Genomic DNA, 19,036 nt, shown 5'->3' with positions numbered 1-19,036 from the left:
CAAAGAAGAAGGGAGGAGGAGGAGGAGGAAGGAGAGGGGGAGGCTTCAAAGAGCTGTAAGAAGGAGAAGAAGAAAAAAAAAAGGAAGATGGATAAATACGCGAGATCATTTCTGAGGAGTTCATTAAAATGTAGGGCTGCGCGCTGAAATGCAGAGGGGTTGTTATTTGGGCTTTGGGGGTCAAGTGACGAGCGGATTATATACTTCCTCATAATAATATTAATTAAACAATTTGCATGCTAATAGGGTAACAATTATCGCAGCTTCTGTTGAGAGATTCAGGTTATTACAACATGCCAATCCGGGGTGCCAAGGGGTCAGGGAGTGAGTGGGGTGCGAAATTTCAACTCTGATTAACATTATGACAGCGCCAGACTTGGGATAAATAAAGTCGAATTAATTATTTGAGAGGGAAAACCTTAATGAGCAGATAGGATTCGGGCTGGTCACATATTGGGTGCAACACACACACACACACACACACACACACACACACACACACACACACACACACACACACACAAAAGGGAGGGCTGTGCGTAAAAAGCAAAAGTGGAGGAGCTCTCTCCAGTCCTGGACAGGGGAAAAAATAACAAAACAAAACGCCTTTTCGGTGAGGATGGTGTTTTATTGTGTTGTACTGAAACTCGTCCTTGTTCTTTTAGCAGTTCCCTTTTATTTGCTCGTATATTTTGTTCATAACGCAGCGAGGGTCGTAAGTGAAGCCCCTCACTCCCCCTCCTCACCCCCCCTCCCTCAGTAACACTAAAAATATTACAGATTCACTTTGTGCCTCCAGCAAATAATCTCACCTCGCCCCCTTTTATAAAAAAAAAAAATAAAAATTACTATCATATTTCAGCAATCAGCCGGTTTGTTTTACGTTTTAATGTGTTTAAATGACGCTCAGAAACTAACGTGGGGGGCTGTTTTTTTGTTTTTTTTTTTTATCTGAGGTGGTGTCCCAAAGTGGGGCTCGGGGAACAGGAGAGGGGTCGCACCGAGCAGAGGAGGTCACAGACATCCCTGAAGAAAAAGAAAATTTAATTAATTTATTTTTTTCACCACATTATCAGTTATTGTTGTAGTTTTAGGTCAGATTTCGTATTATTTTAGCAGTCATACCTGAGAATATATAACAATACTACACAAAAAAAATCACTAAATAATAATAAGAATAATACTGATAATAATAAACGTGTATTGTTTCCTCCCATGAACAAAAACTCCCGGAGCCTCTGGCCCTAACCTATCCGCCTGTAGCCCTCTCCTCCCCGGCTCCGGTGAGCCCTTCCTCCCCGGTGGGTCCCCCGTGTAGTCGCGATGTAGTTCTTATCAAAGCCCTCCTGTCTTGTTGTGACAGCTCTGATATTGTTTATTGAGGTGGATGTCAGCTTTAATTAGCAATCGATACGGGGAGCGTTCGCAGAGCGCGCCTCTGACGTCAGAGTCCATTACCGCTTCTCATTGGGTCTCATATTCCCAGAGCCTGGGCTAATTATTGGGAGGTTCATGTGGATAAAGTACAGCTCATCCCCTCCCTTCACATCATGTCCCCTACTCGCTGGCCACACTCGCTGCATGCTTTTTAAATTCCCATCGCCGGCCTCCAGACGTCGTTTCCTTTTGCCTGCGGGATGATGGACAGCAGGATACTGGATCCACCTCACGCCCAGTTCGGAGGCTCTCTCGGCGGGATGGTGGGCTTCCCGTACCATCTGAGCCACCATCACGTTTACGAATTAGCCGGGCACCAACTTCAATCCGCGTCCGCGGTTCCCTTCTCAATAGACGGATTACTTAATGGTTCCTGCACGGCGTCAGTGGGTAATTCCAACCCCCTCTTGTCTTCGGGCTGCGGGATGAATGGAGATAATCAGCACTACAAACTCACAGGTAAGACGCGTTTACGCACCAGCAGCGCAGAAGGGGGGTGGGGTGGGGGGTCGCCTCTCAATCCAGAGCTGGCCGCTCCGCACAAAAACCAAAAAACAGAAAAGAAACAAAGGCAGGGTATTGCGATATAAGTTATCCTCTGGATGGTGGCGTGTGTAAAGAGGCAAGCCACACACACACACACACACACACACACACGGGGAGAGACAGAGAGAGAGAGAGGGAGAAAGAGAGGGAGAGAGGTTTTGCTCCTTCGCCACTTCATTTCCATCGCTAAAGCTGAAGATGCACCGAGGCAAAAAAAACAATGTTCCTGTCAGTCAGCGAACAGCAGAGCAGAGAGTCGCCCGTGTTAAACACGTGAAGCCTCAGAAACAGACGACAGGCTCCGACACAAGCTGCAGGCAACAAAAAACAAAAAAACCAAACAAAACCATGTAAATGTCAGACGCAGTCGTCCTCTCCGGCTCTGAAGTTTGCACGAATCGTCGCACACGCACCAGAAAGCAGCCCCGCTAGAACAGTGCAGAAATGCTGGAATAAATCGAATGCATTCACCGGGCTGTGTTTCGTTTTTAATTTAATTTTTTTTATTTATGTATTGTTATTCTCGTCCTCGCTGTCAGACTCGGGGGACCCAGACAAAGATAGCCCTGGCTGCAAGAGACGGAGAACTCGCACAAATTTCACTGGCTGGCAGCTGGAGGAATTAGAAAAGGCTTTTAACGAGAGCCACTACCCCGACGTGTTCATGAGGGAGGCTCTGGCTCTGCGGCTGGACCTCATAGAATCCAGAGTCCAGGTAAATATTAATTTCATGCTCCTTTTATTTGTATTTTTCTTTTTTTTAGTTGTGTGTGTGTGTGTGTGTGTGTGTGTGTGTGTGTGTGTGTGTGTGTGTCTTCATCCCTTTGTTTATTATTCATTCAGGCTCTTTTATGATTTAAACTGCTCAGGAAAAAAATGCAGAATAAATATCTATATTTCTTGTAATAATTAAAAATGTAATAATCAGGCGTGGAGGTGTGTTGTTGTGACCTTTCTTAGCTCGTGTGAGTCGAATAAATCAATTATAATTACGCCTTTTATTTTGAAAAATTATGGAGCCCCTCACACCAGCTGATATTTGATCTTTTATATATTTTTTGACGTAATTATTTAGTCATAAATCCTGACTGATATATTTGTCAAATATATCGACAATCTTGGATAAACAAAGACCAAAACATATGAAGTGTGTAAATCCAATTCTTCAGCTGAATATACCAGCTAGATTTATTTTATTATAAGAATATTTTTGTTGATAAAATCAGCAATTTACATGAATTTTATAAGAGAAAAAAAATATTTTATTAAGAAATTTCAGCTGTTCTGTAATCGTGAAGAAGTCACCTCAACTTTTTGTGGCACAGTTGAGTTTTAAAAATGAAAGGCCCTCATATAAACCCGGAAGAGCAACACGTCAGTTCACTGTGTGTTTGATTACCAGGATGTTCAGACACAGAAACATTGTCACACGTGTTTTATTCTTATTTTATTCCCACTATTTTTATTATTATTATTTCTTTCTTTGAATCCTCTGCAGGTATGGTTTCAGAATCGCAGAGCCAAGTGGAGGAAAAAGGAGAACACAAAGAAAGGTCCGGGTCGACCCGCGCACAACGCACACCCCACCACCTGCAGCGGGGAGCCCATGGACCCGGAGGAGATCGCCCGCAGAGAGCTGGACCGGCTGGAGAAGAAGAAGCGCAAGCAGGAGCGGCGGCTGCTCAAGTCCCAGAACCGGCTCGCTCATGGGGATTTATTTCACACCCCGGGGTCGGACAGCGACAGCGGGGTGTCGCATGTGACCGACAGTGACCACACCACAGGCCCGCCTTATGACTCTGTGGGGCCAAACCAAACGAGCTGCGACCAAACACCTCACCCTCTCCAGACCCAAAACCAGAACCAAAGACACTTGGACCAGGACGCTGGCGGCTCCGAGCTGGACTCGCCCGACGCCAGCCACCGGTCCAGCCTGTGCTCCGACAGCAACAACAACAACAGCAGCAGCAGCAGCAGCAGCAGCATCAGAGCCTCCGGCGTGCAGAAACTCAACCCTTTCAGCGTGGAGAGCCTCCTGTCGGACTCCAGACCGAGACGCACCCCCGCGGCCTTACCCTCCTCACGGCCTTTGATAGGGAAGGGACACTTCCTGCTCTATCCCATCACACAGCCGCTTGGATTCATTGTTCCTCAGACTGCTCTGAAGACGACAGCAGCGGCGGCGGCAGCAGCAGCGGCGGCGGCGGCGGCGGCGGCAGGAGGAGGAGGAGGAGGAGGAGCAGGAGCGACCTGTGACAGTGACAGCACCCCGGCGGAGAGGAGCACCCAGCCCGGCGTCCGCTGCGGCGCCTCCGCGAGCTCCGCGGGATGTAGGAGCGGCTCGCCGGACCGCGCCGCGGACGCGCAGGCGGGGTCAGAGGACAAGACGCGTTCTTCACCGCACACCAGCCCGCCCAGGGCCGCCTTCGCCACTGGCAAAAGTACTCACATCTCTGTTATTTGCGGCGACTCGACTTTCACCCACGAACACAGTCCGCAGCGCGTTAAGCCCGTCGACGCGGACAGGAAGGAGCATTTAGAGAACACGGACCGGCCCGTCCACCCCGAGGCTGTCCACAGTGACAGTCCGGCAGAGACAAAGACAGACTCTAAAGAAGACTTGGAATAAATCCTTGGGGGTAAAAAGAAACAGAAAAAAAGAAAAGAAAAGGCAGAAACATACTGATATAGCCTCTAAACGACATTAGGCCAAAGCTTAAACCACAAACTACATCTTTACATCTAATCTCCCCCCTCTGCTGATATTTTGACAATGTTGTGCTCTCTCTCTCCCTTTCTCTCTCTCTCTTCCTCTATCTCTCTATCTCTGCGAGTGTGTGTGTGTGTGTGTGTGTGTGTGTGTGTGTGTGTGTGTGTGTGTGAGAGAGAGAGAGAGAGAGAGAGAGAGAGAGAGAGAGTCTCTAGATATCCTTTAATGTGTGATAACTTGTCAAAACAAACAAACACAGAAAAAAGAGACAGACCACGAAGACCAACACAAATCCTCAAGAGCTGTAAAAAAAAAAAAAAAAGGTATTATACTATTTATATATGTAAGTTTTTTTCTTAAATAAATCTATTGTATACAAGCACCTCGAACCGTGTGAGACCTTAAATAGCAGCACGCAGGACGGCGGGTACAGTAGGAGAGGGGAGAAAGGGGCTTTTCTTAAGAAATCTCGTGTTGTACTTTGTATATTGCCTTAACAAATTTATTCATCTATAAGCCCCCACTGAAATGAGGTTACGAGCCTGAGGCGAAAAGGACCCGCTCGACTCCTGCAGAGTTTTGATATGAAAGTAATTATTTTCCCGGTGGCTACTGCAGGGGGATTCAGTTTATTTTAGCTCAAAGGGGGTTATAATACATTACCGATTTCTAGTGATATGAAATCACATAAACTTCCAAGAATAATAGAATTAGCATGAAAAGGCCTGGGTGTCAAATTGAAATAGGAAAATAATAGCCCCGGCAGCTGGGAGTGTGTGTGTTTGTGCATATTGGATAGGAGATGGGGAGTCGTGGGGAGGCATTTTCATGAGCTTTCTTTCTTTTTTTTTCATCCTCCTCTTCTTCTTCTTCGTCCTCTTCTTCTTCTTCTGCTCTCCCCCTCCTCGCTCTCCACTTTGCCAGGGCCTCCTTGTAGCAGGGCTATATTAAGATAGATGTTCGATGATATCCCTCATTGTTCTGTCGCTTTACATTGATGTTCTCTGTGTTATCAGCCTATTGATCATGCGTCGGGCTGTAATAGGACGGGGGCTGAGGCAAACGTGCCTATTTACAATAGCAGAACACATTTGTTCTAATAGGGTTGGTGGTCCCCAGGGAAGCCGAGCGGGATCTGGGACATCTGCTCCCCTTTTCTTTTCTCTTTTCTTTTTGTGTGTGTGTGTGTGAGAGAGTGTGTGTGCAATATTAGCAGTGTTGACCACAATATCACGTCGACCTCCGGGGATGGAAATGTCGAGGCTGGGCGTGTAATGGCATAATACAAAAAAATAATCTTAAGACAAAAACAAAATAAAATAAATACATTTTAAAAAAAGATATCAAGTCCAAAGCTATAGCTGCTCAATGCTCTTGTTAAATATATATATATTAAAAAAAGAAAAAAGAACATCCACAAGCCCCCTTTGGTGTTCTGTTTGGGTCCTCGATTTGCAAATAAATTGAAAATAATCAGAGGGGTGAGCTTTACGTCTGAGCCGGCGCAAATGAATTTCTGAGCCAGTGTCCCTTTCAAAAATATTTACATAAATTTCAACCCCGTGCAGCTGTTTGCTCTAGGAAGCAATGTCTTATTAGGTTGGTGGTGGTGGTGGTGTTGTTGAGGGTGGAGGAGGAGGAGGAGGAGGAGAGGGGAGGAAGGGCAGCAGCAGCAGCAGCAGCAGCCAACATGGCACACACAGTGAACATGCAGGAGATTAGAGGCCTGAGCAGGCTGTGGTTTAACCTCTGTGTCTGCACGCCGATCACTCAGCTGAGATCATCGTCCTGTGCGTGAATCCATTCATGTCGTGTGTAACTTTTTAGGTGAGGTAATTCTATCCCAAAAGATAAATGAATAAAATAAATAACACAACAAAACATAAACAGAAATTACATCAGGAATGCGCCACGAATCGGTGACGGAGGCTTTAACTCCCTTAAATTTGTGGGATAACCAATTTGACAAAAAAACAACAACAACAACAACAAAAAATAACCTAACCTCGGATCCTCCTCGCTTGTGTGTGTTTCGCCGGTGCTACTCTTTAGGCTATTTGGGACGTATGCCCAGTTCATCCATAATTCATTAGCGCGCTGAATGGGGAGTATCGCTGGCTGCACATTGGTGGCCTTAAGGTGAAATTAGCGATTTGCTTAAGTAGTTAAGCTTTCTCTTGCCTGAGAGCTCGCGCGCCGCGTGATTCAAGACAAACTATCAATCGATATGCCCAGGCAGCCTCCAGGAGATGTGTCGTCCATGAATCATACTTTATGAATTCAATTTATACCCGCAGAAATTTTCAATTTGAACGCCGGATCATTATGGGAGAGTGTAAATTGTTTTTGCTCTATTATGCATCGGACGCCATCATTTTTCTTTCTAATTACGGAGGTGTCAGGTCGGGCTGTCATGCAGACGCTGATTTTCAATTTAACTGATCATCATGCATTCATTTTCCCATTTGATAAATCTGCTATCTCGAAGCTTCTCCATGCCCGGAATGCTAAAAGAGAGAAGGCACCAGATTGGCAAAGTAATAGGGGCCTGTATGCGGCAATAAGTGCAGATCAGGCAGCTAATTTAGCACCTCCTGGTATTTCCATTTCCATTTCTCATTTTCCAACTCTCAAAGGAGGAGAAAGCAGCCCAAAGGCAGAAAAAGCTGGTAGGGGCTTTTTTTTTCCTCCACTATCGGAGAAAGACAGGGGGGGAGAAAAAAATCTACCAAAACGGCTTGTTTTCAGCCACACATTCTCCTAAATTAGGATATCAAGCTTAATTAAGGCTAATGGAGTTTTCTCAGTATGTGTTAGTTTTATTTAATAGAAACAAATTTGCACAATTAATTACGGCCATGATATTAAGGGGTCTCATTTGCAAGCATTCGAAGCTGCAAGCCCGGAAAAAAATCAAGCGTCTTCAGAAAATAAGCCTCTCATTTCCAAAGCAAATGACTGAAAAACCAAATGTTTTTTTTTTTTTCCTACCAGCTCTCATCACAGACAGCATGTCGGTTTTATTCCGCCCCCCCCTCTCGAGTGGAACTCAGTCAGATTATAACGTGAATTGATCTCTCTCTCTTTTTTTTTCCTGCGCAGGGTGACTGGAATAAATGTGCCATTTTTGCAGAAAAAAAAAAAAAGTGTAACTGTGCGTTTTGAATTTTAAGATTTTTCCAAACATATATTTTTTCTTTAAACCACAACCTTATCTGACACCTCATACACACAAAACAAAACAAAACAAAACAAAAAATGTTTTCTCTTTGGAAGTTGGACAACCTGATCCATCCTGTCTGTCTGCCTGTCTGTCTGCCTGTGCAGGCTACTCATGTGCGCTTTGTGTCGCTGCATGAGATCTTAGGGAGCTCGGATAAGAAAGAACCGTGTCACTTTAAAAAAAAAAAAAAAAGAGGGAAAGAAAAGGGGGATCCTCCATAAAATAAAATGGCACTTGACATTTGGCTTCTCCTGCAGCAACTCTGCCATGCCTTTTAGGATTATTTTACATCTACATACTCATTAATGCGCCGCTTGGATTTAATCATTCTTATCTTTCCTGTGCATACCTGGGATAAGCCTGAAATTACCATCTGCATTGATTTCTGGACGATCCTTAAAAAATAATTTTAATTATCTTGGAGTGTTTCGAGAAAAAAAAATCCCCCCCCATCCACCCTTAATCAAAATTTAGTTAATAACACGTGAGCTCATGTTTTGTAAAGAGAAAAACACAATTTAAAGTTTAATTTACAGAGTTGAGAGTGTTTGCTAAATGATATTCGTTGACTGTGTGACTCATTTAACCACCTGCACTTTGACTTTGCGTTAATCCTTTTTTAAACTTCACACCAAATGTGAACCTAAAGACTCAGTTCTCGTCCATGTTTGACCAAAAAGAAGCTCGAAATGTCTAAACTTCACTTTTTAACAGATCACTGCTGTCATACTACAACACCACAACTAATGTGTGTTTTCATTTTTATTCAAGTGACGGTTTCGACGATCACTGTGGACTGAGTGCATCTCCAACACTTATGAAAACAATTCAGAACACACCGCGCGTCTCCGAAAAATACATGGCACATATTGAAAACGGGGAGAAAAGACAGAAATGGTTGCTTTTTTTATCATGTGTCATGTATTTTTCAGTGTGCTCTGAATTGTTTTCATAAGTGTTGGAGATGCACTCAGTCCACAGTGATCATTGAAACCATCGCTCGGATAAAAATGAAAACACACGAGTTTGTGGCGTTGTAGTATGACAGCAGTGATTTGCAAGAAAGTGAAGCTGTGCCATTTTAAACATCTCCTCCTCTCCCTCTCTTAGTCCAATGTGGATGACACCATGTTCCCCCTCACAACATTAAGTTGTGAGTCTGTTTGTTTTTTACTCTTTGGGTTGCAGTCATCACGACACAATACGCAGACTGTCCTGTCGTCTGATAAACAAGCACCAGAAATTCAATAAAGAACACAAACATTTCACATCCACAGCGTGAAGGCTGGAAAAAAAAAAAAAAACAAAAAACTTTAGGAACACTGCATTAACATTTTATTTGTTGTATTTGAGAAATGTGACCTTAAAGACAAAAGAGGAAATGTAATGAAGAAACAATGGGCGAATAGATTCTGGAAAGTTTTCAAATATCTGCAAAAGGGCAAACATCTACCTTTTAACGTCGCTTTGAGGCTGATATTCATCATCAAAACACACAATTTTTCCATCCTCTAGAATTGTGTTTCGCCTCCTTCGTACCTGGTCTACAAAACAATAACTTTGCAAGAGTTTGAGAACAACAACGCTGAAAAATAATGCAGATTAACACGTCTCCCAGTCACCAATCAAACCATTATAATCATCTCTTCTACTTTAAAGTTATGCAGCGCAGAAGAATGACAAGTGAAGTGCAATAACATTAGTGCAATATCGCACCATTTCCCTCTTTCTTTTGAAAAATGTCTCCCTCATTAAATATTACACATTTCTCTGCATTATGCCGGCTCTATATTGTCTTGGAATGGCTGAAGGGAAGGATTAGATATTAGACTCCTCTTCACAATAAGAGCACTTGCATCCTTGTATGCTGATGTGAGAGGTGACAGGAGTCTTTTCATAATGGTCACACCTGTTACTATCTGTCTGGCCTCATTATCTAAAGTGACCCGTATTGTGCTTTTTGGATTACAGAAGCTAATAATTCACAGGACAAAAGAAATGTTAGGGGGAAAAAAAAGCAGACAATGTGTTTAAAAATGTCTCGGTAATTTGAGGATAAGAGGGTCTTCTCTCAAAAAGGCTACTGGTGGAAATAAATTTGAAAGCAAGCAAGTAGCTGCTTTCTGACACCTCGCTGTCTTTAGTGCTTAAACTTGACAGCTGCCTCCTTCCAAAAAAGTGAAGTCATCATGTATCAGAATGTTCAATAGTGATACGAAGTGATATCTGAGCAACTTCAGCTCCAACGTTTTACAACAATGTCCAAAAGAATAGCTGCATAAATCTTGGAAGACCATAAAAGCACTTGAGAAACACTTTGACGGCATTTGTCTACGACCGGTTCGGTTTCTTTAGATGTGGCTCGCATACTGACTCAACTCCCAGGTGAGTTTGATATGTGCTTAATAAAATAATAAAGAACGAAATTAAACAAACCCGATCTGCAATGTGTGAAGAGTCGGAGTTGGAGAGCTGGAATACCTCACAGAGTGCATCCTGTACATTAAAGGTTCAGTTCACATTTTTGTGAAGGTTGTGTTTGTCAAGAAGCCTAATTGATAACTTACTTTGAACTGCAGCCTGATAAGGTGAATGTGACCCATAACATCTTCTCAGGTAACCTGGAGTGACGTCTGAGAGCTGGGAAAACAGTCTTTCTGAGACGAATCAATAACATTTCTACGAGAGGTATAAACCATTTTCATGACTAATTCCACAACAAAAAGCTTTTTGTTTGTTAGCTTTGCATTGTTTCATAATGCTGGCAACACATCAGTTACGTGAATAACAATGTTTTGCATTGAACATGTTGATATTCTTCCAAAATACACAATACTGTCAGGCAATGTGGCGATATATCAACACTATATAACTGTTGATGTATATATCTATACAGACCAATTATCACCCTCTGTGGTGATTCTATTTATGAAAAAAAAATCTGATTTAAACAATTTACATCTATTTGGCTCCAGTTTGTACATGTGTAGGCTAACTGGCAGCCTATTACCCAAGTGTAAAATAAGTATTTGGAGCCTTCAGGATCCTTTGGATGGCCTATTCGATCTTGTTGGTGCAAATACAACTTTATTTTCCTCAACACCTAGTTCGTTTGGCATAATGCGTGGTCACAGGTATGTGCGATATGAACTTTTTTAACAGCACAACCAGCAGATTATTCACCTGAGCTTTCTCTTAACAGTGTTAACATCTAATTATTCTTTCTTAATGAGAGAAACTTTTAAATGTCAACATGTATCCACACTGAAAGCAACTTAAAAATATCAACTCTCATTGTTTTCTCTCTGCGTCCTACAATATCCGCTCATGGTGGCTAAAACAACCAAAGTGAAAGATAGTTGAGCTCTGAGACTCCAAACTCAACTATCTTACAAATTGGATGCGATTGTGGCGACATCCTGAGATAAGACACATTTGTGGTCAGTTTTGTAGGACACCGATTACGGACCTACTGAAAATAACCCACATCACTGGCAACAAGCTGCCACAGGGTACGTATGAAATGCTTGGTGAAAGAGCTCTTAGATGAATCACTCAGAAACAAACTCATGCTGAGCTCTAAGACCTGAAAGATCACAAAGCAGCACACAGTCGACAGACCCTCGTGTGCGCTAGCGGCTAAGCTAAAGCAGAGAACAAGATGGAGGTGGAGTTAGTATGTCAGCTGGGAGTGGCTCTAATTCAACAAGAAAGTGAAAGCAATTCTTGATCCAGGAGGGAATGGTGACAGAAAACTCCAGGCAATAACAGCAATCGGCCTTGCTTCTAAAAGGTTCAGTGTCGTACGTGATGACCAGTGGCTATGATTAGGCAGCTGAGGCAGGAGCTTAGGCCCTTGAAACAGCAGTTCAAGGAGGCATGAGACGAAGTGAGGGGAGCACCTTCAACTCGCTCATGATGAGAAGGAACCTTTCCAACATTCAGAGGGGAACAACGTCATATGAGGTTTGTTAGAAAGAAGAGCAAGGCACCATAGAGTTCATGAAAGAGCCATTTGGGTAACAGATAAGACTCTTTACACCCCCCAAAAAGTGGTCACAGCCCAGTCACCAGGATACAGTGTCAGCAGTTAAGTTTCAACAAACCACAAAAAAGAACTTTCACTTCAGGAGGTGGAGGGGACGGAGGTCGCAAGGTGACAAACGGACCGGCCACATTTCAAGTCTTTGTGCCAACCAAAACCGGCTATTTTCACAGGAAGTCAGACCATCTCCAGGCATTTTGTTGCGACCTAAACCAGGTGTTTTAGCACGAGAAGGAAGACCATCTCCAGCCATGTTAATGGTGACCAAAACAGGTACCAAACTATGACATTTCCAAACCCATACCAAGTGCTTTTGTGCCTAAACCTGCAGAGAATAAGCAGTGGATTATGACAAGGGAGAAATAAACCTTAACAAACATAAAGTTACAACATACACATTTACACATTTAGAAATTACAGCTGCACTTCCTTTAGATCCCCGGAAGGGAAAAGTATTTTTTTTGTGTTCCTCAACAGATGCCTCTAGAGGGATTCCTTCAATGCACAAGGATAGGTTGACACATGACCATTGAGCTTATTGGAGGTGTGCAAGAAGGTGTAACGTAAAGCAAATGAGCCATGGTGAATAATGATCAATATTATTTGTTTCCTTCAATAATTTAGCTTCTAGTTTTCTTCAACCGCTGCCTGTAGACTGAGGCTCCGGCCTTCCAAAGTTTACCATTCGGGAACAGCAGTTGATCGCATATCCCTCCAAGGAAAGGGAAGACTGCCTATGTGCTCACTTCTGCTTTAAGTACATGTAGTATTCATAAGGGACACAGTGACTCTTCATGTCCTCCACCTCTTCTACTTTTTACAAACCCCCAAATCTACTGTACCCATACAAGACCGTGGTTCCTGGTGTTGACAACAGACAAGTGTTTTTCTGCTCATGCCAGTCATCTGTCCAAACAGGAAGTAGTTGCTACTCGTAGCAGCGGGCAAATTAGTTCGGCTAGGGAACCTCAACGCTTGAGGCCCCAGTATAGGATTGTGTCGTTCAATAAGCCGATAATTTCTTTGAATCGTTCTCGCTGGATCAATGTGAATCACCACCAGGTTGTACGTATCTCAGAGGAAGAGCCCTGGAGAACGTCCTCAGCCGTTGCCTGAAAGCTTTGGGAGAGTGAAACCATCTTTTGTTCAATAACCACATCCCAACGGCCTGCAGAGGCACCATCCAAGGCAAGACACTGCTGTGATCCAAGAAGAAGAGGACACAGCTCCAGAGCAAGGTCCCATGTGGACTTCTCAGGTCAGCACAAGACCTGGGCGAACAAAATCTCAAAGACCGTCATATTGACTACAACTGGACCAAAAACTTTACAAAAAGAATCCGTTTGAAGTATCTACACAGTTGGTCAAAGTTTAGAAAGTGGTCCCCCAGAAGGGCGCATCCGGCTGAATGGGAATTTTTTGCTTTTCACACACTCTCATCGCTAACTGTACCAGCTCCCAGGCTCCAGCCTGCTGTCAGAGTTGAGAAAACCATTATGGTTGGAGAATCAGCTTTACTGTGTATATGCACAAGGTACACAATGGATTTCTCCACATTTCAAGATGTCTTGACTGAGCCAAATTGATTCAGATGAGTCAAGGAAATAGAACAAATAGAGGTAGTGTTTGTTGTGCTGCCCAGGCAATATGAAGGGCAGCCAACAGCCAGCATTATTAGCTGGACAACAGAGCCATCGGGTCCTCAAAGATCGAGCTCACAGATTTCTGTTGGATTCAGGTTTTGGTCAAGTGTTGATGTGTCGGGGGGTGTGAAACTTGTTTTATGACTGACAGAAACTTCAACACAAACAAAACAATATGGAAAAGCAGAAAGAATCTGAGTGTAAAGGGTCATTTTTAATCTTATAGTTTGCTACAATTCTGTAACTCAAGGTGCACATTTCCTAGATTTTTTTCCAGATAAATGTAGTTTTCTGCTTAACATTTAGAGTTCTGCCTGACGCAAAAGTTGAGCACAGTTCTTTGCATCAAACTGATTATTCTGCAAGTGATTTAGCATAATATTTGCCATATAATAATATATATTGATATAACAACATATTTTGTTGAAGATTAGTTATATATTGTTATATTTTGTCATTTCATTCTATTCATTATTTAGACCAAAAAAGAAAGAACATTACAAAAATGACCCTGCAATTAACACCATATGCTTTTGTTGTTTTTTTTTGCTTTTCTTTGTCTTCATTAGATAAATATAAATGAATATCTTGACCTTCCATGGTTGGATCTCTAATCTTGTCTTTAACCCCATATGTGGATGGTTGTTGTTTTCCCTGTTCGTTAAGATTAAACTCTTAAACAGCAAAATAAAATATCACATCAGATTATCATCACTATAAGTATGGTTTTACAATTATAGAGAATAAATGGGGAAAAACCTAATACCATTTACTGAATACAGGGCTGCAGTATGTGTTGGCTTATCAGTAAACACAAAATACATCCAACTGGGATCCATGAAAGTGTCAGACTACTCCATGTATGTAAACACTTGCTTTGGTAGCCGGCATGTGTCAATTTAATCTGGGATACTGAGATAAGTAAACTTCATTTTGTCACAATTACTGTTGTTTTTTTCGTGCAAGTTGGTTTTTCACAGCAGTGTTTGTCACATTCTGTTCATGCACGAGTACACGGGTATTTGTGATCGAGATGCGAAGGTGCATATAAACAGCGTTTACTGAATGGCACCTTAACCGGAATATCAGCTATTATCTGGAATACTGTGTGCATGTAAATGTTGTCATTCGGGGTTTACCGCTTGGTGGTGATTTATATGAGAAAGACAAGCATTTTCTTTCCTTGACTTCCCAGGGAATCTGTGCCCCAGAGGTTAATGAAGTGTGAAGTGTGAAAACTTCCTGAGATGGGATGAGTTAAATAGTGTTCTCAGATGTTAAAGCAACACTGTCCAAATTTATTTGTGTGTGTCAGTTCTTTATAAGTCTTAAATCTGGCGAACATGCCCCACGGGCCGTCTGCTACCACTGTTGGAGCTAATGCCATCTCGTGTGTTCCAGTCGGTCCACATAAACGGGTTTAATAACAAGATCTAAGTGAGAATTCGAATTGAATCCATGGAATTCCCTGACATTTGTTTTACCGTTCGGTGGTTATAATGTTAAATTTATGAGCAAAGGTGACCATACCATCATAAATACAGGATTTAAGCAAGATTTTCACGACTAAGGATAAAATAAAGACATATAACACCACATTTTAAAACAATGAGATGGCTGTGCAGCAATTTAAACTCTCAATATATGTATGTATTAGAAGAAATAAGAGAATCAACTAAATAATAAGTAAAATGATTTGCACAATGCTACAGAAATATTTGGATTAAGCAATATATTTTTTACATTTTGGTATGGCCAATATCCAAATGGCGGGAGGTGCATTTTTTTTTTGTTTGTTGATAAAAGGTAAAAGGCATCACAACATAGAAATGAAGATGCTACAGAGATGGCACAGTCTAAAAGTCATATTCTCCAGACATGAGGACACATCACAAAAAATCACACCATCTTTTAAATTTTTTTTATCATGACATATCACAAAATCTGTCAAAATATGGACAAAATAATTTTTTTTTTTGTTTTTTTTTTTTTTGCAAATCTTGCAGCCTAAGAAAATGGTATGATTTCAATGTGTTGTGCCAGGAGCTGGTTGTTTGTTTACGGTGGCGGACTCCATTTCTAAACTAAGGTTAGCTACTGAGCGGAGAGAGGCACTAAGACGAGGCGTTCGAGAACGTGCATAAAGTTACATCCTATGGACTGTCCCGGAAAATCGGACCTGAGTCCTTCACAAAGAAATGCACAGTAAGACGGCATTAAACAAAAAATAGTCCACATGCCTGTGTAGGCAACCAAAAGAGACGGGGAAGGCCTCATTGTTCACGTCAAGTTACAATCCGCTCACATATAGTAGATAAAAAATTGATTCATACATGTAAATTACTACAAATTGTTACATAGAGGCCCTTTAATGAAGGGTGATGACTTTCACAACAGTAACATACAATAATAATAATAATAATAATAATAATAATAATAATAATAATAATAATAATAATAATAATAATAATAATAATAAATGGTGATACAATCTTTTCATTGATGGATTTCAACAGTATGACCTCTATAATAGATACAATATGTGCCTGAGGGAGACTCGCTAATAGACACTTTTGGTTGCAATTAAAAATGGTTCCCATGAAAGGCCTGACATGTCCTCTAAGGCAAGAGTCTCAGACCGGGCTCCTTCCTTTTCGTCATTAAAGTGGTATTGCAAATGTTCTTAGCACATCAAGGCCAAGACCTCAGATCTCACTATTACATGCACATTATTTAATCCTTGGGCTCTCTGGTAGTACTGACATGTACAATTTCTGTCATTAACGTGCCTGTAAGCTCAGGGATGGACCAGACTCAGAGATCCACTTGAGGTCCAGTTTTTCATTTAATGGCCCAGGGGAAGTAGAGTTCAACTGGGCCTGAAATGTTACTATAAAAGGGCTCTGTAGAGGAGCATGTTATGGTTCTGTAGCCAGCCCAATCGATCACATTAGGGCTAAGGAAGTGGCGAGATGTGACAGCCCAGAAACATTTCAATACTGACACAGTGTGTCTGAGAGCTTCAGGCACACTTCTGAAAATAAAAAAAATGCCTTGTATCAGTCCTGTAAATGGGTGTGATTAGTCATAAAGGAGCTTATTGTGCAGAGGCTGGAAGCAAATTAGAGGTGATAGTGGGACAGAATCAATGCTGTTTACCTCTCGGAGGTGTGAGCATATCCATCAGCAGTGCTGAGGATGGCCGAGGACCCCTCCCTCCCAACTCGTTATTGACAGTTTCGGGAGGACCTGAGGAAGGAGCATTTTAAGACATAACATTCATTTCTCTGCTATCGATGAGTAGACGGGGCTTTCAAAATAAGTGATTAAGGAAGGGGGGAAACAATTAAAACGACACCTGCAGCTTCTCACACTGCATATAAAGGCAGTTTAGAGAAACGCATACATTCACCTTGTCCCTTTGTTTGAAGGCATGTAGTGTTATCTACACAGTGTCTTCTCTCCCTACAAATAATCCCCCAAGAGGTTTTTACTATTATCAGTTTGGGTTCTTACTGTTAACTTTTACCTTGAAACATGATATAGGTAAAAATAAAGAAGAAGAAGAAGAAGAAGAAGAAGAAGAAGAAGAAGAAGAAGAAGAAGAAGAAGAAGAAAAATGTCAAACTATGAGTTTTTTTCTTATGCTTTTAAACACAAATGTTAAAGAACACTGACAATGATAATGTGTTCATTAGATCTGTGTTATGACTAAAAGGCTCCAGATTCATCGACGTGTTGATAGTGACTGTTGCTGCTAGTGCTCAGATTATCTCCAAACATGATGTTTGAGCAGTTTATGGAATTGAGACGTCACGGTAATAAAACATTCTTCAACACCATTAGTCCAACAGCTACCTGGTGATATATTTCTTAACAAGATGATCCAGAAGATGAATCTTTTTATATCTTAACTTATTTTAGCAAATTAGATTTAGATAATAATTGCTCGTGCAATACTGTCAGTGTCAGTTATTCTTTAACAGGAACTGTCCACTCTCTCATTCTGTTATTAGTGGGTAATTGGTCGTTTAAGAAAAAAACAAAAAAAACATATTGCAACCCAGCCTGCACCCTTTCATTCCTCAGTGGAGGACACACAAACTCAACTTCACTTTAACTACAGTGCAAACATTATTGTAGTAAAAGTTTTGTTGTTTTGATTCAGTTTGTGTTGGATGGTTCTGATCCTAATGCTATAAGATGTTGTACTTGACCGACTGTGAGGTTCCTTGAGAGGTAAATATTGACTTGACTTATTGTACAAGACTTGAAACTGTGACAACTTTATTCTGACGTTTGAGTGTGTTCAGAAAGAGGGTCATGTGCTGGTATACAAAGGAAACATTCACAAGTCTATCTCAAAACACTGCTAACACGTTCATATGTACACTCAAAGGATCATTGTCACTACAGCTGCTCATCCTGTCCATACTGGCTGTAATTTGATTGCTTACAAATCAAAGCACAGTAATAAAATTCACATTCCATATTCTGTGTGAAAATGACTGTAAATGAATATAACTGAGACTTTAGCTTACTTTTTTGGACATTTTCACTTTAAAAGTCTCTGTTTTTTCCCAGGAAACTGATATCTTGCTGCATCAGAAGTATAGTAACGTAAATGGGGACCTTGGTGTGAAAATTATAATATCTTTGTAACTACTTCTAGTCCAACTCAGACTGCCAAAGCCATTTATTGTAGAGCCGGCTAGCTCTGGAGGAGAGAGCTGAGTGTAGAGCTAGACCTTCTGGAGGAATAAACACCAAGAGATACAGCTGTTTACTGACAGGAGGAGTGCTCATAGAGTGTTTTTTTTTTTTAACTTTTGGGATTAAAAATTGTATTTATTTTCACTCCTGTTGACCAACCTGACTGCAGCAGGTGGTGACATCCATGGTAGGTTTTTCATGTATTGAACTGGAGTATCAAACAATCACCATTGTTACCGGTATTTGAAATATCATTTTTAGACATTTAAATGCAGAATTTGTATGCAAATCTTTAATTTTCTGCAGGTCCATGTGAGACGCTGACACTTCATCATGCAACCTATAAGCAGTCATCATTCTGACCACTCATTCTAAGATAAACTGTCATCAAATCAATCAAATCTACATGTCTGTATCCGCAAAAGTTGATCCTTATGGATACATTACAGTACAGCAGCTTAATCTATCAGCCTGTTATGTCTGTACCTGTAGCTGTTGAATCACATCTTTGACCGTGCCACATCTTGTGTTGGTGGTTCCGTCGTCAGCGGTGGCTGGAGAATACACCAAACAAGTCAATCACGAGGAAAGTCACACACTGGGAGAGCCAGACGACATTAAGGAAATAATAGTATAACTTCCAGCAAAGAGGTGAGCTGACCTAGTTCCAGCAGTAGACTCACAAGCCACAGTGTGTCTCAGAGGACTCGATTCTCCTC

The 19,036-nt window shown here is 41.7% G+C and overlaps 1 protein-coding gene across 1 annotated transcript; it reads left to right on the top strand.

The window, feature by feature from the left end:
• The first annotated feature begins 1,118 nt into the window (after positions 1-1,118).
• uncx (UNC homeobox) lies at positions 1,119-4,980 on the top strand. The gene is made up of 3 exons (XM_037089146.1): positions 1,119-1,896; positions 2,523-2,698; positions 3,482-4,980. The coding sequence occupies exons 1-3, from the start codon at positions 1,638-1,640 to the stop codon at positions 4,610-4,612; spliced, it is 1,566 nt and encodes a 521-aa protein (XP_036945041.1). The 5' UTR covers positions 1,119-1,637; the 3' UTR covers positions 4,613-4,980.
• Positions 4,981-19,036: the final 14,056 nt, after the last annotated feature.

This window comes from Acanthopagrus latus, chromosome 23 (genome assembly GCF_904848185.1).
Source record: "Acanthopagrus latus isolate v.2019 chromosome 23, fAcaLat1.1, whole genome shotgun sequence".
NCBI classification, from domain to species: domain Eukaryota; kingdom Metazoa; phylum Chordata; class Actinopteri; order Spariformes; family Sparidae; genus Acanthopagrus; species Acanthopagrus latus.
This window is presented reverse-complemented; position numbering and strand designations above follow the sequence as displayed.

Bases quoted from the DNA above. Each gene is read 5' to 3' on its own strand.
- uncx (XM_037089146.1), top strand. From the start codon at position 1,638: ATGATGGACAGCAGGATACTGGATCCACCTCACGCCCAGTTCGGAGGC. The intron at 1,897-2,522 runs GTAAGACGCGTT...CCTCGCTGTCAG, and splicing joins TCAGCACTACAAACTCACAG to ACTCGGGGGACCCAGACAAA. The intron at 2,699-3,481 runs GTAAATATTAAT...AATCCTCTGCAG, and splicing joins TCATAGAATCCAGAGTCCAG to GTATGGTTTCAGAATCGCAG.